This window comes from Microcaecilia unicolor, chromosome 4, assembly GCF_901765095.1.
Source record: "Microcaecilia unicolor chromosome 4, aMicUni1.1, whole genome shotgun sequence".
NCBI classification, from domain to species: domain Eukaryota; kingdom Metazoa; phylum Chordata; class Amphibia; order Gymnophiona; family Siphonopidae; genus Microcaecilia; species Microcaecilia unicolor.
Genome location: NC_044034.1, coordinates 205,717,590 through 205,740,823, shown reverse-complemented (window position 1 = coordinate 205,740,823; position 23,234 = coordinate 205,717,590). Strand labels below are relative to the sequence as shown.

General features: G+C 52.4%; 1 protein-coding gene across 2 annotated transcripts in view; it reads left to right on the top strand.

Moving 5' to 3' along the window:
• The window catches only part of DDB1 (damage specific DNA binding protein 1), a 276,368-nt gene that overhangs the window by 84,723 nt on the left and 168,411 nt on the right, over window positions 1-23,234 (top strand). Inside the window, exon 5 of one of the 2 annotated variants that reach the window (XM_030201144.1) lies at window positions 8,515-8,629. In XM_030201144.1, the coding sequence (XP_030057004.1) occupies window positions 8,515-8,629 (115 nt within the window). Of the gene's footprint in view, window positions 1-8,498; window positions 8,630-23,234 lie in introns of both variants that reach the window. The other variant, XM_030201145.1, reaches the window with a different exon arrangement.

Sequence of the window (23,234 nt, the reverse complement as noted above, 5' to 3'; positions counted from 1 at the left end):
GATGGTGCGCCGGTCATCGGAGGACGGCTTTACCTCTTTGTCGAGGAGTGGGCCAAGATTTCCTCAGATCAGTGGGTTCTGGACCTGATCAGAGATGGATACAGAATAGAATTCAACGCCCCAGTAAGAGACGTGTTTGTGGAGTCCCGATGCAGTTCTGCCGTCAAACGGGCGGCGGTGGAGGAGACTTTACAAGGTCTGATTCAGTTAGGGACAGTGACCCCGGTGCCTCCCGCCGAGCAAGGCTGCGGCCGATACTCCATCTACTTTGTGGTGCCGCGAAAAGGTGGGTCCTTTCGCCCTATTCTGGACTTAAAAGAAGTGAACAAGTCCCTGAGAGTGCGGCATTTCCACATGGAATCCCTGCGCTCCGTCATTGCGGCAGTACAGCCAGGAGAGTTTCTCACGTCTCTAGACCTGAAAGAAGCGTACTTGCACATACCGATTTTGCCCCCGCACCAGAGGTTTCTGAGGTTTGCGGTGTTGGGAAAACATTTCCAGTTCAGGGCCTTGCCTTTTGGCCTCGCCACAGCTCCGCGAACCTTTTCGAAGGTAATGGTGGTAGTAGCTGCTTTTCTCAGGCGAGAAGGTATCAGGGTTCACCCGTACCTAGACGGCTGGCTCATCAGAGCAGACTCTGCAACAGAGAGCTTACAAGCTACAGCCAGAGTGGTCTCAGTACTGCAATCTCTAGGCTGGGTCGTCAATATGGCCAAAAGTCACCTGTCCCCTTCACAATCTCTAGAGATTTTGGGGGCCAGGTTCGACACAGTCTCGGGCTATGTGTTCCTACCCGAGCTAAGGCGGTGCAAGCTTCAGAATCAGGTCCGTCTGCTCCTGAGGATGCCCCGCCCGCGAGCTTGGGACATTGTCCAGCGGCTGGGATCGATGACAGCCACGATGGAAGTGGTACCCTGGGCGAGAGCGCACCTGAGACCTCTACAGTATTCCCTACTCCGGAGATGGTCTCCTATTTCTCAGGATTACCAATGCAGACTTACTTGGCTCCCTGCGGCCCGACTCAGCATGGAGTGGTGGCTCTCGGACAGCATGCTGCGGCGAGGAATGCCGCTGACGCTCCCCGTTTGGTGCCTGGTGGTAACAGATGCCAGCCTGAAGGGCTGGGGCGCACACTGCAAGGGGAAGCATGCCCAGGGTCTATGGACACCTGAGGAGTCGGAGTGGTCCATCAACCGCCTAGAGTTGAAAGCGGTGTTTCAGGCGCTTCTGGCCTTTCAAGTGACCCTGGAAGGATTGGCTGTCAGAGTGATGTCGGACAACACGACAACGGTGGCCTATATAAATCGACAAGGCGGAACAAGGTGCAGAGCACTAGCCGCGCAGGCCGAACTGATTTGCCACTGGGCCGAGCTGCATCTTCAGTGTCTGTCGGCAGCTCATATTGTAGGTCAGAGCAATGTGCAGGCCGATTATCTGAGCAGGCATCAGATCGATCCAGCAGAATGGAATCTGGCAGACTAAGTTTTCCTGCAGATCTGTGCCAAATGGGGCAAGCCCGTGATGGATCTAATGGCGACAAGTGCCAATACCAAAGTCCCGTGCTTCTTCAGCAGATGGAGAGATCCTCGCTCGGCGGGGTTGGATGCCTTGGCTCAACCCTGGCCTCCGGGTCTACTTTATGTGTTTCCCCCATGGCCCTTGATAGGGCGCCTGCTCTTGCGGATTCGGCTGCACCCAGGAGAAGTGGTCCTCATCGCCCCGGATTGGCCAAGGAGACCTTGGTATGCAGACCTCCGACAGATGCTCCTGGAGGCTCCTCTGCCGTTACCTCTGGTACCGAACCTGTTGACTCAGGGACCGGTAGCCATGGAGGATGCCGGCCGCTTTGGTCTTACGGCATGGCTATTGAGAGGGCGCAATTGAGGGATAAAGGTTATTCCAATAAAGTTATTTCCACTCTCCTGCAAGCCCGCAAGCGGTCCACTTCCGTGGCTTATGCCAGGATTTGGTGCCTGTTTGAGTCTTGGTGTGCTTCCGGAGCCATTGCTCCAATGCGGGCTCCTGTCTCGCCGATTCTGGACTTTTTTGCAGGAAGGTGTACAAGAAGGCTTGGCCTATAATTCCCTGCGGGTGCAGGTGGCAGCGTTGGCCTCCCTTTGTGGTAAGGTGGAAGGCGTGTCTTTGGCTGCTCACCCAGATGTGGCACGATTTCTTAGAGGGGTGCTTCGGCTCCGACCTCCAGTGCGAGCACCCTGTCCAGCTTGGAACCTGGGGCTAGTTTTGAAAACCCTGCAGGCATCTCCTTTTGAGCCGCTTCGGCGAGCATCGGAGAAAGATTTGACACTGAAGGCCGTTTTTCTGGTGGCCATTACCTCGGCGAGACGGGTGTCAGAGCTCCAGGCGCTGTCCTGTAGAGACCCATTTCTGCAATTTTCAGAGTCCGGAGTCACAGTTCGGACCATGCCTTCCTTTATGCCTAAGGTGGTTTCAGCCTTTCACCTAAACCAGCCTATTTTCTTGCCCTCTTTTTCAGAGGAAGAGTTTCCAGAATCTTTTGGGCAGCTGCACCTTTTGGATGTGCGCAGGACTCTGCTGCAGTATCTGCGAGTTACTAACTCTTTCAGGACTTCTGATCATCTGTTTGTTTTGCTATCCGGTTCTCGCAGAGGGTCTCCAGCGTCTAAAGCCACTATTGCCCGCTGGCTCAAAGAAACTATCTTTTCAGCTTATCTTCTCGCCGGCAGGGTTCCGCCTGTAGCCTTTAAGGCACATTCTACTAGAGCGATTTCTTCCTCTTGGGCTGAAACTGGAGCACTCTCTCTTCAAGAGATATGCAGTGCAGCAACATGGGCTTCTAAGCTCTCCTTTGCCCAACATTACAGGCTGGATGTGGCTGCCAGGAGGGATGCGCGTTTTGGTGCACAAGTGCTAGCGTGTGGTGTGGCTTGTTCCCACCCTATCTAGGGATTGCTTTGTTACATCCCATACGTAATGGCTTCATCTGCTTGATGACAAGGAAGGGAAAATTAGGTTCTTACCTTGGTAATTTTCTTTCCTTTAGTCATAGCAGATGAAGCCATGAGCCCTCCCTGTATGATTGTCTGTCTGTATGCTGTGAATCTGTTTTTCAGGTTCTGTTCTAATTTCCTGAAGTTCCTTCCTTGGGAGAAAGTTGGAAAACAATCTTCAGGATTCATGTTCAGTTTAAATTTAGGAGGATGTGTTCATTCCCTCCAGCATGTTTTTTTTTTTTTTTGAGGATATGTTGATTCTCTCCAGGAGGCGCGTGTGTTCCCCTCCAGTTCTATAAAAAGGAGGATGAGTTCATTCCCTCCAGTGTGTTGGGAGGATGTGTGATTCCCTCCAGGAGGCGCGTGTGTTCCCCTCCACTTATACAATAAGGAGGATGAGTTTATTCCCTCCAGGAGCATGTGCATTCCCTCCTTTATGAGTTCATGCCCTTGTGATGGGCCATCGTTCGCTGTGAGGAAAGCTCTTGTGATTCCCATTGCGGTTTGCCATACTGCTTTGGAAGCTTCAAATACTGAAGAGGAAGTTGAGCTAGCTGGCCAAGAGGGCACTGTGAAAGTTTGAGTGCTCTCTATCTCCCCTGCTGGTTGATGGACATAACCCATACGTAATGGCTTCATCTGCTATGACTAAAGGAAAGAAAATTACCAAGGTAAGAACCTAATTTTCCCTTTTAAAGCGTGGCTGTTCTGAAGCTTTTTCCAGAGATTCTGGTTCTGTGCAGCTTGACTGAAGCTCGTTGACTCGGTCTTCTGAGGTGAGAGTGGTGCCCAGCTCCTCTGGGGAGGTCCCGCAGACGCCGTTCCAAATGGGGTAAGTTTTGGCGCGAAGCCGCCATTTTATTGCCATATTTCCATCCAGTCGGGCGATGGCTGCTGAAGGAGTTAAGCGCTGCTCCCGTTGTGGTAAACGCAGATCAGCAGCGGGGCTGTGTAAAACGTGATCCTTAGACACTCACGCTAGTATGAGCATGCCGAGCGATGTTTCTTCCCGCTCGATGGAGCTGGCAGCGGGCGCCATTTTGGAAGCGCCGCATGTCTCGACCCTCACTGTTGCAGAGGAGTCTAAGTGCAGGGGGACGCCTCGTTTAGAGGCTGCCAGAGGAGCTCCTACATCCATTTCTCCTAATTCGGAGGCGGAGGGCCAGGGTTAGTTTTTCTCCCCTGAGTTTGTGCTTTTAATGCATAAGGCGTTCATGCTGAAAAGAGCTCTGCCGCAGGTGTGACACTGCGTTGCCTCCTGGCTTCCCTCCGGGTGCTGAGGCCCCGGGGATGGTTTGAGATGTTATTTCCTCCCCCGAGCGTTGGAAACACGCTAAACATAGACTAGTAAATTCCCCATCTGAAAGTGGCGCTTATCCTCCCTCCTCCCCCCCCCCCCCCCCCCCCAGCACAGGGGAGGCCTCGCCTTCAGCGATTATCCTGCTGAAGGCGAGGCCTCCCCTGTTAATCTTAGGATGGCAAGTACTAAGAAGCCTACTTGGGCCTTTCCGGTGCATGACTCCATCCAAGAGCTTATTTCTTCTCACTGGTCTGACCCTGATGGGCCGTTGAAAGTGGCCAGGGCTATGGGTCAGCTTTACCCTCTGCGTGAGGAGCACTTGGCCCCTTTGGGAATGCCTAAAGTGGATGCATTGGTCACGGCGGTGACAAAAAAGAGCACTCTTCCAGTAGAGGGAGGGGTAGCTTACCTCGGATCAGTGGGTCCTGGACCTGATCAGAGAAGGTTACCGACTGGAATTCGGTGCCCCGGTGAGAGACGTGTTTGTGGAGTCCCGATGCAGCACAGCTGTAAAATGGGCGGTAGAGGAGACCTTATGTCTTGCTGCACCTCGGAGCAGTGATCCCGGTGCCTCTCGCCGAATGCAGCTGCGGCCGCTATTCCATTTATTTTGTTGTGCCTCGAAAAGGCGGGTCTGAATCGATCTGAATCGATCCTAGACTTACGAAAAGTCAACTTGGCTCTCAGAGAACGACATTTTTGCATGGAAACCCTGCGTTCCGTCACTGCGGCGGTACAGCCAGGAGAGTTTCTCATGTCTGTGGACCTAAAAGAAGCTTATTTGCACATTCCTATCTGGCCTCCACACCAGCGGTTCCTCCACTTTGTGGTGTTGGGAAAGCATTTCCAGTTTCACGCCTTGCCTTTCGGCCTAGCCACAGCTTATAACATAGCTCCTGTACTTTTTCCAAGGTAATGGTGGTCGTAGCTGCCTGTGTCGGGCGATAGGGTATCAGAGTTCACCCTTATCTCGACGACTGGCTCATCAGAGCGGATTCGGCAATCAAAAGTTGTCTTGCCACAGCCAGAGTGGTGACAGTCCTGCAGGCGCTAGGCTGGGTGGTCAATGTACCCAAAAGTCACCTGACCCCCTCTGTCTCTCGAGTATTTGGGGTCCGGTTCGACACGGCCTCGGGGTTTGTCTTTCTCCCCGACCAAAGGCGGTGCAAGCTTCAGAATCAGGTCCGTCTGCTCCTGCGGATGCCTCGCCCGTGAGCTTGGGACTTTGTCCAGCTGCTGGGCTCGATAACGGCCACCTTGGAAGTGGTTCCTTGGGCGAGAGCGCATATGAGGCTTCTGCAGATGGCTCTGCTTCAACAATGGTCTCCGATGTCCCAGTAATATCAAACCAGACTAATGTTGCTCCCTGCGGCCCGACTCAGTATGGAGTGGTGGCTCTCAGACAGGATGCTGCACCAGGGAATGCCTCTTGTGCTTCCTTCTTGGTGCCTGGTGATAACAGATGCCAGCCTTGTCGGCTGGGGAGCCCATTGCCAGGGAAGCTATGCTCAGGGTATGTGGACACCCGTGGAAGCGAGGTGGTCCATCAATCGCTTGGAACTGAGAGCGATATTCCAGGCTCTTATAGCCTTTCAAAAGACTCTGAAGGGGCTTGCTGTCTGGGCTCTGTCAGACAACACGACAGCAGTGGCATACATAAATCGTCAGGGAGGCACTGAGTGCAGGGCCCTGGCTGCAGAGGCCGCTTAGATTTGCCACTGGGCCGAGCTACACCTGCAGCTTCTGTCAGCAACGCAAATAGCAGGTCAGAGCAACGTGCAAGCCGATTTTCTCAGCAGGCATCAAATCGACCCGGCTAAATGGGAACTGGTAGAAGAAGTTTTTCTTCAGATTTGTGCCAAATGGGGGACTCCCGGAATGGATCTAATGGCGTCAAGTGCAATCGCCAAAGTCCCTCGCTTTTTCAGCAGAAGGAGAGATCCTTACTCGGTGGGGGTTGGATACTCTGGCTCAACCGTGGCCCTCTGGCCTCCTGTATGTGTTCCCTCCTTGGCCCTTGATAGGGCGAGTCCTACTGCGGATTCGTCAGCACCGAGGTCTGGTGATTCTCATCGCTCCTGATTGGCCAAGGCTTCCGTGGTATGCGGATCTCCGCCGGATGCTGGTGGACACTCCAGTGCATTTGCCCCGGTGCGGAACCTGTTGGTTCAGGGTCCGGTGTCTATGGAGGATCCCTGTCGATTTGGTCTTACGGCCAGGCTCTTGAGAGGGCGCAATTGAGAAACAAGGGCTACTCTAACATGGTCATCTTCACTCTCTTGCAGGCCCGTAAGCGGTCCACCTACGCAGCTTATGCTTGGATCTGGCTCAAGTTTGAGGTGTGGGTGTTTCAAAGGCGATCACTCCCACGCGGGCTACTTTCTCGACAGTGCTGGACTTTTTGCAGGAGGGCTTACAAAAAGGCCTAGCTTACAATTCCCTGCAGGTGCAAGTGGCAGCATTATCATGCTATCGAGGGAAAGTCGCTGGCTTGTCCCTTGCTGCTCATCCGGACATTGCCCAATTTCTCAGAGGGGTGCTTAGGCTCTGCCCTCCTGTCCGATTGCCCTGTCCAGCCTGGAACCTGGGGCTGGTGTTGATGACTCTCCAGTGTTCGCCCTTCTAGCCACTTAAGCGAGCTTTGGAGAAGGATGTGACTCTCAAGACAGTCTTTTTGGTGGCCATTAAATCGGCTAGACGCGTGTCTGAGCTGCAGGCACTGTCCTGTCGGGACCCTTTTCTGCAGTTCTCAGAGTCCGGAGTGACTGTACATACAGTGCCTTCCTTCCTGCCCAAAGTGGTTTCAGCGTTTCACCTGAACCAGCCCATTTTTCTTCCTTTCTTTTCTAGGGAAGAGTTCCAGGACTCCTTTGGGCAGTTGCATCTTTTTGATGTCCGCAGGGCGCTGTTGCAGTATCTTCAGATGTCAAATGACTTCAGGACTTCTGATCACCTTTTTGTCTTGTTGTTAGGTCCTCAGCATGGAGGTCCGGCATCTAAGGCCACTATAGCCCGTTGGCTCAAGGAAGTCATTTTTTCTGCGTATCTGCTTTCAGGTTGGTCTCTGCCTGAAGCATTTAAGGCGCATTCCATGAGAGCCATTTCCTCCTTGTGGGCTGAAACGGGTGCACTCTCTCTTCAAGAGATCTGTAGTGCGGCTACTTGGGCTTCTCAGCTCTCTTTTGCCCGGCATTACAGGCTGGATGTTGCAGCGAAGCGGGACGCTATTTTTGGAGCTCAAGTATTGGCTCGTGGTATGGCCTGTTCCCACCCTAAGTAGGCATTGCTTTTGTACATCCCATCAGTTAATGGATTCATCTGCTGCTGATGACAAGGAAGGGAAAATTAGGGTCTTATCTTGGTAATTTTCTTTCCTTTAGTCACAGCAGATGAATCCATGATCCCTCCCTGACTTTGTTTTTTGTTCAGATCTTTCATGCAGATATAAATCACATTGGGAGAAGTTGGATACCAGTTCTCAAAATTTCTACATGATGATCTACTACTGGAGGTTGAGATCGTCCCTCCTTTGCATGGTTATTGCTCCTGTTCTGGGGCGTTTGTTCGCTGTGAGGAAAGTTTATGTTGTTATACCTTTATGGTTCACTCTGCTTTGGAAATCTCAGATACTGAAGGCAGTTGGGGCTAGTCGTCCTAGAGGCACTATGGTTTTTCAGTGTTCTCTATCTCCACCTGCTGGTAGGCGGATACAACCCATCAGTTAATGGATTCATCTGCTATGACTAAAGGAAAGAAAATTACCAAGGTAAGAACCTAATTTTCCCGTGGTAATCGTTTGTACGTATATTCAGTGGCACTACCTAAAATGGGTAGTGCTGTTAAATATATGTATTAAGTGCTGGTGCCAGCCTAGCTGAATGTTCTGCCTATTGCTTATAAAATGCTGGTATTTTAAATAAAAAAAGGTGAAGTGATGGATACAGTCTTAATCCTAGCTCTCTTCGCTGCACACACATTCTTATTCTTGGAATCCTCCCAGTTCTAAACACACACTTGCCCTGCCCCCTTCTATACCTGTACCTTCCCATTGCTTTTGTACACGTCTACAACACATCTCTTTTCTTGATATCCTTGGGGTACTCTTTTGTCCATCTCACACATTCTCATTCCACCCTTTCCTCAATTCCACTCATTCCATCCTTTCTTTCCACAGCTTTCATTCCTACTTCTCTCTCCTTCATTGATTTTTGTATAATGTTTGGCAGTCTCCTGTCCTCCCAGGATCCTCAGGGCCGCCATGTGAAGACTTATGAAGTGTCCCTGCGAGAGAAGGAGTTTAACAAAGGCCCGTGGAAACAGGAGAATGTTGAGGCTGAGGCATCAATGGTTATTGCAGGTCAAAAAGATTTTATTATTTCAAATTCTGTTTTGTCTGCTTCTGAATTGATTCCTAGTTCGTTCATTTCTGTTGTCTCTCCACCTATTTATTGATTGTATGTTTTATTACCTTTCTCACTTCCCTCTAGGTTGCCTCTAAATCATAAGTTTGTGTTTCTCTCCATTTCTCATTTACACATATCTTTCTTTTTCTTCTATTCTCAGTTTTTGCATTTAGTCTTCAAGGGTAATTTTATAAAGCTTTTTCCACCTTTAAAGCCTGTTTTATGTACAGGAAAGAGCTTTTATAAAATTATGTGACTGTATACGCATGGAAAGTGTGTGCTGCCTTTGCCCTGATCTTTGTGTAGGCATTCATGGGGATGTAGTTTGGGCTGAGTGGAGGTGAAGTTGCAATATATATACACATGCTCAAATTTGTACCTTTGGAGCAGGTTACCAGCATTTGCACACTATTAAGGATAGATCTGGGAAGTCACTCGCACAATGGCTACCTAGCACTGACTGCAGTAAAAGCAGTAAAGCACCCTCATCAATGACAATTTAGGGTACATAGAGTGCTGATTTAATTGGGCGTACCACAGTTAAAGCAAGTATGATATCTATACTCAAAATGGTAGACTTGGAGCTGTCATGCTGTGGGGAAATTAGGCCTACAAGAAGAGGCCAGCATGGTGCTGGAAAAATGGATAAAGGAGACAAGAGTGGAGCATAGCGAAGGCAGATTATAACACGGAGGTGAGTGCACGTATGTCATTAGAGATAAATTAAAAATGTGGTTCCTCAATATTAAGGCAGACTGTGCAACTGTAAAAAGAAATAACGGTGTTCATTATAGAAAAGAATTGGTCAAGGAGCTGGGGAAACCAAACCCCATTGGCTCCTGGAGGATTGCAAATAAATCAGCCAGGACCAGTGGCTCATGCCTGAAATTTATTTATTCATTTAGATTTAGCTCTCACCTTTTTTTTTTTTTTTTCTAATAGTAGCATATTACCCAGAGCGATGATAGAGCCGTTTAGCCGATTTTAGGCGAATAAATGGGGTACGCCGTGCACCCGTTGTGTGCGTGAGCCTCGTATAGAGCATTTTCACTGTTTCTTTATTAGAGCTGAAGTTATAAAGTCTGCCTGATTTAGCTTGTTCCAGTCTGCCCGATCCGGCTCTCCCTGCTTGCTCCAGTTCGCCTGATCCAGCCAACTTGTTCCAGTCCGCCGATCCAGCCTCTTCCTGCTTGCTCCAGTCCGCCTGATCCAGCTTCTTCCAGCTTGTTCCAGTCCGCCTTGTTCCAGCTTCTCCCTGCTTGCTCCAGTCATCCTGCTCCACCTTGTTCCAGTCCGCCTGATCCAGCCTCCCTGCTTGCTCCTGACCTCCTGCTCCAGCCAGCTTGCTCCAGACTGCCTGACTCAGCCTGCTCCCGACTGCCTGACCCAGCCTGTTCCAGCTTCTCCCTGATTGCTCCAGTCATCACGCTCCACCATGTTCCAGTCCGCCTGCTCCAGCCTACCTGCTTGCTCCTGACCTCCTGCTCCAGCCAGCTTGCCCCAGACTGCCTGACTCAGCCTACTCCCAACTGCCTGACCCAGCCTGCTCCAGACTGCCTGATTCAGCATGTTCCAGCCCATCTGCATCAGCTTATTCTAGATTGTTTAGCCTGTTCTAGTCTGTTTCAGCTTGTCTAGTCCGCCAGCTCCTGCTTCAAACCATTCCAGCTTGTTCCAGCACTACTGCCGTGCCCTCTACCCCACTCACCGCCTGTTACCCAATCCACCCCGTAACCTGTCCGCACTCACCTGCTCCTTTCTTCCTGATACCCAGTCCACCTGCTCCTGCCACTCAACCTGCCTACTAGCCACTCACCTGACAGAATACCACCTCCCTGCCCATCTCCCCACCAGCTCATCACTCCCTTCCCCGACTGATCACCCTCACCACCTGCCTGTCTCCCAGCCCACCGACCTGCCCTGTGAACACCTCAGTCACTACCCATGGCCCCCATCCACATCCTATTCCTTGCCCTGTCCCTCCCCAATCTTTTCCCCCTCCAACCACCATCTACCACACGATCTCACTACCCATCCCTGTCCTCCTCGCTACTCCACTACCCTACCTACCCCTGTCCCCCACCACCTCACCATCCCTACTGTCTTCCTCCTCCTTCCTAGCTCTCAACCTTCAACACCTCCTTCCTGCCATGAACCCTTCCCCTTTCTTCCTAAGCGCATCCCGTCTTCGTCGCCTTCGTTGACCTTCCTCTCCCACCCTTCTCCGCACTGTCTTGCTCCTTCTCCTGCTATCCGCAGGAGACATCAATCCCAACCCAGGTCCCCCACACTTGTCCTCGCCCTCACCTCATCTAAGCAACCGTTCCCGCGATAGCTCCAATCTCATCTCTATCCCCCTCCTCCCCCCTCCTCCCTCCCCTTCTCGTGCGCCCTGTGGAACGCCCACTCCATCTGCAACAAACTTCCCTTTACCCACGATCTCTTCATCTCCCATTCCCTTCAACTGCTTGCCCTAACTGAAACCTGGCTCACCCCCGACAATTCTGCCTCAATCGCAGCCCTATGCCACGGTGGATATCTTTTCTCCCATTCGCCCCGCCCTGCTGGCCGCGGTGGCGGCGTCGGGCTACTACTTTCGCCCTCCTGCAGTTTTCAACCTCTCCCCCTACCTCAGTCTCACTGCTTCTCATCCTTTGAAGTTCACTCCATCCGTCTATTCCACCCACTGCCACTCAGAGTTGCAGTCATTCTCCGAGGACAAGCAGGCTGCTTGTTCTCACTGATGGGTGACGTCCACGGCAGCCCCTCCAATCGGAAACTTCTCTAGCAAAGTCCTTTGCTAGTCCTCGCACGCCCGCGCGCACCGCGCATGCGCGGCCGTCTTCCCGCCCGAAACCGGCTCGAGCCAGCTAGTCTTCTTTTGTCCGCACTCGGTACAGTCGTGTTTCGCCGTGTCGAGCCCCGGAAAGTCGACCTCGCGCGTCCAAATTTATTTTGACGTGTTCTTTTTCTTCGGAAAAGTCTTTAAAAGTGTCGGGAAGTGCTCCGGAAACCCCCTCCCGGGTTTCGGGCCAACCCTTCCCGTACTTCCAGCTTTTTGCCCCGATAAGTTTTCTTTCGTCGTCGGGGTAGGCCTCTTTTCGGCCTCGGTTGAGATTTTCTCCCTAAAAAATTTTTGGTGCTCTTTTTCCGTCATTTCGGATTTTGATTTCGCCGGCGTGATTTTGCCGCCCATGACATCGAAGCCTTCCAGCGGCTTCAAGAAGTGCACCCAGTGCGCCCGGGTAATCTCGCTCACTGATAGACACTCGTCGTGTCTTCAGTGTCTGGGGGCCGAGCACCGCCCTCAGAACTGTAGTCTGTGTTCCCTGCTTCAAAGGCGGACTCAGGTAGCGAGATTAGCCCAGTGGAATGTGTTGTTCTCGGGCTCTTCGTCGGCATCGGCACCGGGATCTTCGAGTGCATCGACGTCGTCAGCGTCCAGACCATCTTCCTCGGCCGCCACTGCATCGAGTGCATCGAGGCATCGGGCCTCTGCATCGGCGCCAAGGTATCGGGCGACTGCATCGACGTCGGTGGTACCGGGACCTCGTCTGCTGATGTCGTCGGACGGTGGTGCATCGTCAGGAGTGCAGGTGAGGGCTGTCCATTCCCCTGCTGGTGGCGGTGAGCCTTCGGGTGGGTCTCCTCCTACCCTGAGGGCTCCTGCGGTACAGCCCCCCCGAGACCGACCTCCTTCGGTCTCGGCCCCGAGGAAGCGACGGCTGGATTCTACGTCCTCCTCGTCGGTGCCGGGGAGCTCCGGTGACATGCTTCGGAAGAAGTCGAAGAAGCATCGACACCGGTCGCCTCCCCGCGTCGGCACCGAGAGCTCTGGGTCGCCGAGGGAGTCGGCACCCAGCAGGCATCGGCACCGAGAGGACCGCTCACCCTCTGTTCAGGAGGTGTCGATGCGCTCCACTCTGGACAGCCCGGAACAGCCTCCTCGCCCGGAACAGGTTCTGACGTCGACGCCTGCATCGACCTCTTTGCCTTTCTCTGCAGCCGCTCTGAACGAGAGCCTCCGGGCCGTTCTCCCAGAGATTCTGGGAAAGCTGTTGCGCCCTACCCCTCCGGTACCGGCGGTGCTTGCGCCTCCGGTACCGTCGAGCGTGGCGCCGGCTGGCCCATCGCCCGGGGTGAGGTCCCCGACGTCGGTACCGCGTGCGGTGCCGACTGCGGCCACCTCCCAGGAGGGCTCCCCGACTACGTCGGCGGAGGGAGCTTCGCCGATGCGGGCGAGGGAGTCTACCTCTCGACGCCCCCATCGTGGACGTGGCTCCACGGAGTCGAGCCGGGCGAGGTTGCAGACACAGGTTCGTGAACTTGTGTCTGACACCGAGGGTGAGGCCTCGTGGGAGGAAGAGGAAGACCCCAGATATTTCTCGGACGAGGAGTCTGAGGGTCTTCCTTCTGATCCTACTCCCTCTCCTGAAAGGCAGCTTTCTCCTCCTGAGAGTCTGTCTTTCGCTTCCTTTGTCCGGGAGATGTCTACGGCCATCCCCTTCCCGGTGGTTGTGGAGGACGAGCCCAGGGCTGAAATGTTTGAGCTCCTGGACTATCCTTCTCCACCTAAGGAAGCGTCCACTGTTCCCTTGCACCATGTCCTCAAAAAGACATTGCTTGCGAACTGGACAAAGCCATTAAGTAATCCCCACATTCCCAAGAAGATCGAGTCCCAGTACCGGATCCATGGGGACCCAGAACTGATGCGCACCCAGTTGCCTCATGACTCTGGAGTTGTGGATTTGGCCCTAAAGAAGGCTAAGAGTTCTAGGGAGCATGCTTCGGCGCCCCCGGGCAAAGACCCTAGAACCTTAGACTCCTTTGGGAGGAAGGCCTACCATTCTTCTATGCTCGTGGCCAAAATTCAGTCGTACCAGCTCTACACGAGCATACATATGCGGAACAATGTGCGGCAGTTGGCGGGCTTGGTTGATGCTCTTCCCCCTGAGCAGGCCAAGCCTTTTCAGGAGGTGGTCAGGCAGCTGAAGGCGTGCAGAAAATTCCTGGCCAGAGGGGTGTATGACACCTTTGATGTTGCGTCCAGGGCCGCTGCTCAAGGTGTGGTGATGCGCAGGCTCTCATGGCTGCGTGCCGCCGACCTGGAGAATAGACTCCAGCAGCGGATTGCGGACTCGCCTTGCCGTGCGGATAACATTTTTGGAGAGAAGGTCGAACAGGTGGTAGAGCATCTCCACCAGCGGGACACCGCATTCGACAAGTTCTCCCGCCGGCAGCCTTCAGCATCTACCTATACAGGTAGAAGATTTTTTGGGGGAAGGAAGACTGTTCCCTATGCTGCTGGTAAGCGTAGGTACAATCCTCCTTCTCGACAGCCTGCGGCCCAGGCTAAGCCCCAGCGCGCTCGCTCTCGTCAGCAGCGTGCGCCTCAGCAAGGCCCCGCGGCTCCCCAGCAAAAGCAAGGGGCGAGCTTTTGACAGGCTCCAGCAGAGCATAGCCGACATCCAAGTGTCAGTGCCGGGCGACCTGCCAGTCGGAGGGAGGTTGAAAGCTTTTCACCAGAGGTGGCCTCTCATAACCTCCGACCAGTGGGTTCTTCAAATAGTCCGGCAAGGATACACCCTCAATTTGGCCTCAAAACCTCCAAATTGTCCACCGGGAGCTCAGTCTTACAGCTTCCAGCACAGGCAGGTACTTGCAGAGGAACTCTCCGCCCTTCTCAGCGCCAATGCGGTCGAGCCCGTGCCATCCGGGCAAGAAGGGCTGGGATTCTATTCCAGGTACTTCCTTGTGGAAAAGAAAACAGGGGGGATGCGTCCCATCCTAGACCTAAGGGCCCTGAACAAATATCTCGTAAAAGAAAAGTTCAGGATGCTTTCCCTGGGCACCCTTCTCCCCATGATTCAGCAAAACGATTGGCTATGCTCTCTGGACTTGAAGGATGCCTATACACACATCCCGATACTGCCAGCTCACAGACAGTATCTGCGATTTCAGTTGGGCACACGCCACTTCCAGTACTGTGTGCTACCCTTTGGGCTCGCCTCTGCGCCCAGGGTGTTCACAAAGTGCCTAGCTGTGGTAGCAGCGGCACTTCGCAGGCTGGGGGTGCACGTGTTCCCATATCTCGACGATTGGCTGGTGAAGAACACATCCGAGGCAGGAGCCCTGCAGTCCATGCAGATGACTATTCGCCTCCTGGAGCTACTGGGGTTTGTGATAAATTATCCAAAGTCCCATCTTCTCCCAGTGCAGAAACTCGAATTCATAGGAGCTCTGCTGGATTCTCGGATGGCTCGCGCCTACCTCCCAGAGACGAGAGCCAACAACTTGTTGTCCCTCGTCTCGCGGGTGCGAGTGTCTCAGCAGATCACAGCTCGGCAGATGTTGAGATTGCTGGGCCACATGGCCTCCACAGTTCATGTGACTCCCATGGCCCGCCTTCACATGAGATCTGCTCAATGGACCCTAGCCTCCCAGTGGTATCAGGCTGCTGGGGGTCTAGAAGACGTGATCCACCTGTCCACGAGTTTTCTCGAATCCCTGTATTGGTGGACAATCTGGTCCAATTTGACTCTGGGACGTCCTTTCCAAATCCCTCAGCCACAAAAAGTGCTGACAACGGATGCGTCTCTCCTGGGGTGGGGAGCTCATGTGGATGGGCTTCACACCCAAGGAAGTTGGTCCCTCCAGGAACGCGATCTGCAGATCAATCTTCTGGAGTTGCGAGCGATCTGGAACGCTCTGAAGGCTTTCAGAGATCGGCTGTCCCACCAAATTATCCAAATTCAGACAGACAACCAGGTTGCCATGTATTACGTCAACAAGCAGGGGGGCACCGGATCTCGCCCCCTGTGTCAGGAAGCCGTCAGCATGTGGCTCTGGGCTCGCCGTCACGGCATGGTGCTCCAAGCCACATACCTGGCAGGCGTAAACAACAGTCTGGCCGACAGGTTGAGCAGGATTATGCAACCTCACGAGTGGTCGCTCAATTCTCGCGTGGTGCGACAGATCTTCCAGGTGTGGGGCACCCCCTTAGTGGATCTCTTCGCAACTCGAGTGAACCACAAAGTCCCTCAGTTCTGTTCCAGGCTTCAGGCCCACGGCAGACTGGCATCGGATGCCTTCCTCCTGCACTGGGGGGAGGGTCTACTGTATGCTTATCCTCCCATACCTCTGGTGGGGAAGACTTTGTTGAAACTCAGGCAAGACCGAGGCACCATGATTCTGATTGCTCCCTTTTGGCCGCGTCAGATCTGGTTCCCTCTTCTTCTGGAGTTGTCCTCCGAAGAACCGTGGAGATTGGAGTGTTTTCCGACCCTCATCACTCAGGACGAAGGGGCACTTCTGCATCCCAACCTCCAGTCTCTGGCTCTCACGGCCTGGATGTTGAGGGCGTAGACTTTGCCTCTTTGGGTCTGTCAGAGGGTGTCTCCCGCGTCTTGCTTGCGTCCAGGAAAGATTCCACTAAGAGGAGTTATTTCTTTCAATGGAGGAGGTTTGCCGTCTGGTGTGACAGCAAGGCCCTAGATCCTCGTTCTTGTCCTACACAGACCCTGCTTGAATACCTTCTGCACTTGTCTGAGTCTGGTCTCAAGACCAACTCGGTAAGGGTTCACCTTAGTGCGATTAGTGCATACCATTACCGTGTGGAAGGTAAGCCGATCTCGGGACAGCCTTTAGTTGTTCGCTTCATGAGAGGCTTGCTTTTGTCAAAGCCCCCTGTCAAGCCTCCTACAGTGTCATGGGATCTCAATGTCGTTCTCACCCAGCTGATGAAACCTCCTTTTGAGCCACTGGACTCCTGCCATCTGAAGTACTTGACCTGGAAGGTCATTTTCTTGGTGGCAGTTACTTCAGCTCGTAGAGTCAGTGAGCTTCAGGCCCTGGTAGCCCAGGCCCCTTACACCAAATTTCATCATAACAGAGTAGTCCTCCGCACTCACCCTAAGTTCCTGCCAAAGGTTGTGTCGGAGTTCCATCTGAACCAGTCAATTGTCTTGCCAACATTCTTTCCCCGTCCTCATTCCTGCCCTGCTGAACGTCAGCTGCACACATTGGACTGCAAAAGAGCATTGGCCTTCTATCTGGAGCGGACACAGCCCCACAGACAGTCCGCCCAATTGTTTGTTTCTTTTGATCCCAATAGGAGGGGAGTGGCTGTAGGGAAACGCACCATTTCCAATTGGCTAGCAGATTGCATTTCCTTCACTTACGCCCAGGCGGGGCTGGCTCTTGAGGGTCATGTCACGGCTCATAATGTTAGAGCCATGGCTGCGTCGGTAGCCCACTTGAAGTCAGCCTCTATTGAAGAAATTTGCAAAGCTGCGACGTGGTCATCTGTCCACACATTCACATCTCATTACTGCCTGCAGCAGGATACCCGACGCGACAGTCGGTTCGGGCAGTCAGTTCTTCAGAACCTGTTTGGGCTTTAGGATCCAACTCCACCCCCCGAGGGCCCTGTTTGTTCTGTTCCAGGCTGCACTCTCAGTTAGTTGGTAAATTTTTTAGGTCAATCTCAGTTATGTCCTCGCCGTTGCGAGGCCCAATTGACCATGGTTGTTGTTTTGAGTGAGCCTGGGGGCTAGGGATACCCCATCAGTGAGAACAAGCAGCCTGCTTGTCCTCACAAACCCGCCCGCCTCCCCTTTGGAGTTGTGTCTTCCCTTGAAGTGTATTGTCTTGCTACATACTGGACTGGCCGGCTCGAGCCGGTTTCGGGCGGGAAGACGGCCGCGCATGCGCGCGAGGACTAGCAAAGGACTTTGCTAGTGAAGTTTCCGATTGGAGGGGCTGCCGTGGACGTCACCCATCAGTGAGAACAATCAGCCTGCTGTCCTCGGAGAATACCTTCTACAGGTATGTAGCATTCGCTTTTACCGCCCCCCCCCCCCCCCCCCCCCGATAAATCCCTCCATTCCTTCCTTACTGACTTCGATGCCTGGCTCACCCCCATCCCTCATTCTTGGTGACTTCAATATTCACACTGATAACCCATCCGACTCGTATGTTTCTCAGTTCCTCACTCTTACCTCCTCCTTCAACCGCCAACTGAGCCCCACCACCCCTACTCATAAATCTGGCCTCTGTCTTGATCTCGTCCTCTCTTCCACCTGCTCTCCCTCCAATTTCTGCGTTTCAACTCTTCCTCTCTCTGACCATCACCTAATCACATTCACACTTCAGCACCCTCCCCCTCAATCTCGCCCAACACTAATTACTACGTCCAGAAATCTCCAGGCTGTTGACCCCCCCCACCTTATCCTCTTGTATCTCTGACCTCCTCCCTTCCATCTTGTCCTCCAAATCTGTTGACAAAGCTGTCTCCATTTACAATGCCACTCTCTCCTCTGCTCTTGACACCCTTGCGCCGCCCATCTCCCGTCCCACAAGGCGTACCAATCCCCAGCCCTGGCTGACCCCTTGCACCCGATACCTTCGCTCCTGCGCCCGTTCGGCTGAACGCCACTGGAGGAAATCTCACGCCCACAATGACTTCATTCATTTCAAATTCATGCTATCCTCCTTCCAATCCTCCCTATTCCTCGCTAAACAGGACTATTACACCCAATTGACTAATTCCCTCAGCTCTAACCCTCGTCGTCTCTTTGCCACCCTCAACTCCCTCCTCAAAGTGCCCTCCGCTCCCACTCCCCCCTCACTCTCTCTGCAATCTCTGGCCGACTACTTCCGTGACAAGGTCCAGAAGATCAACCTTGAATTCACCACTAAACCTTCTCCTCCTCCTATAACCCACTCTCTCAACCAACCTACCCAGGCGTCCTCCTCCTCTTTTCCTGCTATCACCGAAGAGGAAACCGCCCATCTCCTCTCCTCCTCAAAATGCACCACCTGTTCCTCAGACCCCATCCCCACCAACTTACTTAACACCGTCACTCCTACTATCACCCCCACCATCTGTCATATCCTCAACCTCTCTCTCTCCACTGCAACTGTCCCAGACACCTTCAAGCATGCCGTGGTTACACCACTCCTCAAAAAACCATCACTTGACCCTACCTGTCCCTCCAACTACTGCCCCATTTCCCTCCTACCCTTCCTCTCCAAGATACTTGAACGCGCCATTCACAGCCGCTGCATTGATTTCCTCTTCTCTCATGCCATCCTCGATCCGCTTCAATCCGGCTTTCGCCCCCTACACTTGACAGAAACAGCACTATCTAAAGTCTGCAATGACCTGTTCCTCGCCAAATCTAAAGGTCACTATTCAATCCTCATCCTCCTCGACCTATCCGCCGCTTTTGACACTGTCAATCACAACCTACTTCTCGACACACTGTCCTCCTTTGGGTTCCAGGGCTCTGTCCTCTCCTGGTTCTCCTCTTATCTCTTCCATCGTACCTTCAGAGTGCACTCTCATGGCTCATCCTCCTCCCCTATCCCGCTCTCTGTCGGAGTTCCCCAGGTTTCTGTCCTTGGGCCCCTTCTTTTTTCAATCTACACCTCTTCCTTAGGCTCCCTAATCTCTTCTCATGGTTTCCACTATCATCTTTATGCTGACGACACCCAGCTTTATCTCTCCACACCAGAAATCACTGCGGAAACCCAGGCCAAAGTACTGGCCTGCCTATCCGACATTGCTGCCTGGATGTCCAACCGTCACCTGAAACTGAACATGGCCAAGACGGAACTTATTGTGTTCCCACCCAAACCCACTTCTCCTCTCCCTTCACTCTCTATCTCAATTGATAACACCCTCATCGTCCCTGTCTCATCTGCCCGCAACCTTGGTGTCATCTTCGACGCCTCCCTCTCCTTCTCTGCGCATATCCAGCAGATAGCCAAGACCTGTCGCTTCTTCCTCTATAACATTAGCAAAATTCGCCCCCTCCTCTCCGAGCACACCACTCGAACTCTCATCCACTCTCTCATTACCTCTCGCCTTGACTACTGCAACCTACTCCTCACTGGCCTCCCACTTAGTCATCTATCCCCCCTTCAGTCCATCCAGAACTCGGCCGCACGACTTATCTTCCGCCTCAACCGATATATTCATATCACCCCTCTCCTCAAGTCACTTCACTGGCTTCCGATCAGATACCGCGTACAGTTCAAGCTTCTCCTACTCACCTACAAATGCACTCGATCTGCAGCCCCTCCTTATCTCTCTACTCTCATCTCCCCTTATGTCCCCACCCGTAACCTCCGCTCTCTTGACAAATCCCTCCTTTCAGTACCCTTCACCACCGCCAACTCTAGGCTTCGCCCTTTCTGCCTCGCTTCACCCCATGCTTGGAACAAACTCCCTGAGCCCATACGCCGGGCCCCCTCCCTACCCATCTTCAAATCATTGCTCAAAGCCCACCTCTTCAATGTCGCCTTCGGCACCTAATCACTACACCTTTTCTCAGGAAATCTAAACTACCCCAACTTGACATTTCGTCCTTTAGATTGTAAGCTCTCCTGAGCAGGAACTGTCCTTATTTGTTAATTTGTACAGCGCTGCGTAACCCTAGTAGCGCTCTAGAAATGTTAAGTAGTAGTAGCTCAAGGTGATTTACATTCAGGTACAATAGGTGTTCAGACTGCAAAGACATTTTTCCTCAGCTGAGCTCTATAGATTCTATTCAGCTTCAGCATTGGGCTTTCACTCCTTTTGGGCTTTAAAAAAAATCCATGAAGGGGTCACGTGATGCTGTGAGCAGCAGAAGACGTGCAGAGAGAGAGAGCTGCTCAGGGGACTCCCTCCCTCCACTACAAATACCTCCTTTGTAATCAATATCGACGAAACTTGCCGTTGCTAAAGGGGTGAGGACACGAATGGACAAATTTGTGGCCAAAACGGAACGGCAAATGCCTGCCAAAACGCCGAGAAAGGGGCCAGATCGCTCACGCCAGAACGAGGACAAAATGGCGGCTTCCCCCCCAGCATCGCCGGCGCTCCCGGACTTTATCCCCGAACTAACAGACGCTGTAGTGAAAGCCCTAGACTCCCGATTCACGCAGTTGTCAGAACAAATCGCAGGGATGGTCCAAACAACAACGGAACTAACTCGTCGGACAGGCAAGCTCGAATGTAGAGTCTCTGACGCGGAGGATACGGTACAGGAGCACACAGAGAGCATTGCTGCACTGAAAGCCCTCACTGAAGCACAGCAATCTAAAATTGAAGACCTCGAAAATAGAACCAGAAGGGAGAATCTGAGATTCGTGGGACTCCCAGAAACAATAAAGGATGCCAATTTACGTACATGGCTGGAGGAATGGCTGCTGGAAAATTTCCCAGCGGTGGGAGAGCATGTCCCGATTCGCCTGGACAGGGCGCACCGAATTGGGCTGGCTCGGGCATCAGCGGACAGACCAAGGACTGTGATAGTGAAGTTTCACAGCTTTTCTCAAAAAGCGCAAATTCTGCGCTTATTTAAATCTCAAGCAGAGGAGCTACAATTGGAAGGCCGATTGATCCGGATATTTCAAGACTACTCAGCGCTGACTCTGAAACGCAGAGCCTACTCAGGAATCTGCTCGCAGCTGGTAAGAAAGGACGTTCGGTTTCTGGTGCAATACCCAGCTATACTGAAGCTGCAGTTTAATAACAAGTGGCATTCCTTTGGCTCTCCGGAGGAGTTTCGAGCCTGGGCGAGCTCACAGGATGGACTGAGTGATATGACTTGAAAGTATGGACCCTAAACCCACATGTAAATGGCAAGTTCAAATTTGTTAACAGTTTAATGTTAAAGGAGAGATGTGAATACTTATTGTAGCTGGAGAGCGAGGGGGGGGGGGGGGTAGATCCCGTAAAGCATTAGGAGTGACCCATGGCCCGCTCTTGATGGGGGTGGAAGCCAGAGTTAGTGAGGGGGGAGTAAGAAGGGAAAGGGTGGGGATAAAGGGGGAGGAGGGGGGAGTAGTGGATAGGCTTGGAGTGAGAGGGGGTATGAATGGAGCTGGCGCAATTAAGAAGATGGAAAGAAGGGAGAAGGAAGCGCAGGAGGCCACAGATTGGGGACGGATACTTCTGGGGGAGGCTGGGCTCCTGGGGTTTGCTCACGATAAGAGAATTAGGGGAAAAGGGACTCATACCAATATAGATGAAGGGTAAACACCACTTGAGGATATTGTCATGGAATGTAGCAGGGATTAATTCACCAGTTAAACGCTACAAATTTTTATCCCAACTGAGGGCGCACGGAGCTGATATTGCCTGTCTACCAGAGACAAAACTTTTGGACATTGAGCATGCGAAATTATCTCAACAGTGGGTGGGGGAGTGTCATTACTCTTCCTCAGGGAATCGCAGAAGTGATGTGATTGTGCTACTGAAGAAAGGTCTTCCCTGCCAATCCAAATTAGTATACAAAGATCCAGAAGGAAGGGTGGTGTTGACCAATTTACATTTCCAGGGACACAAATTTTATTTGTGCGTAGTATACGGTCCAAATAATTATTGCCCCAAATTTTTTCAATCTTTAGCTGCATTGGGAGCGCAATATACAGACGCCCCATGGGTGTGGGCGGGGTATTTTAATCAAGTAATGGACCCCGCTTTGGATAAGTCCTCCCCAAGGGCAATAGCAGCGCTGGGAGGAGGGAAGGGTCTCCCCGCGTTATGTAAATCACTCCAGTTGGTAGACCCATGGCGCCTGCTCCACCCTGAGACCCGGGATTACACTCATCAGTCTAAGGCGCACCAATCTTGGTCACGTATTGATTACATATTATTGACACACTCATGGTTTTTCAGAGTTGGGAAGGCATTCATAGGACCTACAGAGATCTCTGACCACGCCATAATTGGGATAGATTTGGATTTAAGTGTCAGAGGAACAATTAATACCCATTGGCGCTTCCCCTCTTATCTTTATCAGGATAAACAACTCATAGATCATGTGAAATCTCACTGGCAATTTTATGTAGACACAAACGCACAGTCCTGTACATCGCCAATTTTGTTGTGGGAAGCCTCTAAAGCAGTCCTCCGCGGAGAGATAATTGCGTTCATGAGCGCACGTGCCAAGCGCCTAGCGGCAGGCATAGTTAGATTAGAATCGGCAAACAGGGCTGCAAAGAGATTACATATAGCTAAGCCAAATAAAGAAAATCAAGAAAAAATGGCAGCTGCCCTTTTGGCCTTGAACACGATGATCCATGAAAAATATCAGAGACTCCTGTATGCTAGACGGTTGAATTTCCAACGTTTTGGGAATAAGTCCGGCAGATTGTTAGCACATGTAGCCAGATCCCAAACAGCAAAAACATTTATTCCCTATATCACCCCACAAACCGGGTCTCGGCTCTTCCAACCGGAAGAGATTGCAAATGCATTCAAAGAATACTTTAAGGGGGTATATGCCCAGGGAGAAGGACACCAGGATTCTCTGATAGAAGACTACCTGGAGGATGCGGGAATGCCACGCCTGGAGCAGAGGGTGCGGGAACAACTATCTCTCCCTATAAGAGCACAGGAACTCCAAATGGCCCTGAAGTCCCTCCCATTAAGATCAGCTCCAGGCCCTGATGGTTTTCTAGTGAATACTATAAAATCTTGGGCCAAGATTTAGTGGGGCCCCTCATTTCGTACTATGATGCAGTGGTAGGGCGAGGCTTCTTTTCCCGGGGTGAGAACGAGGC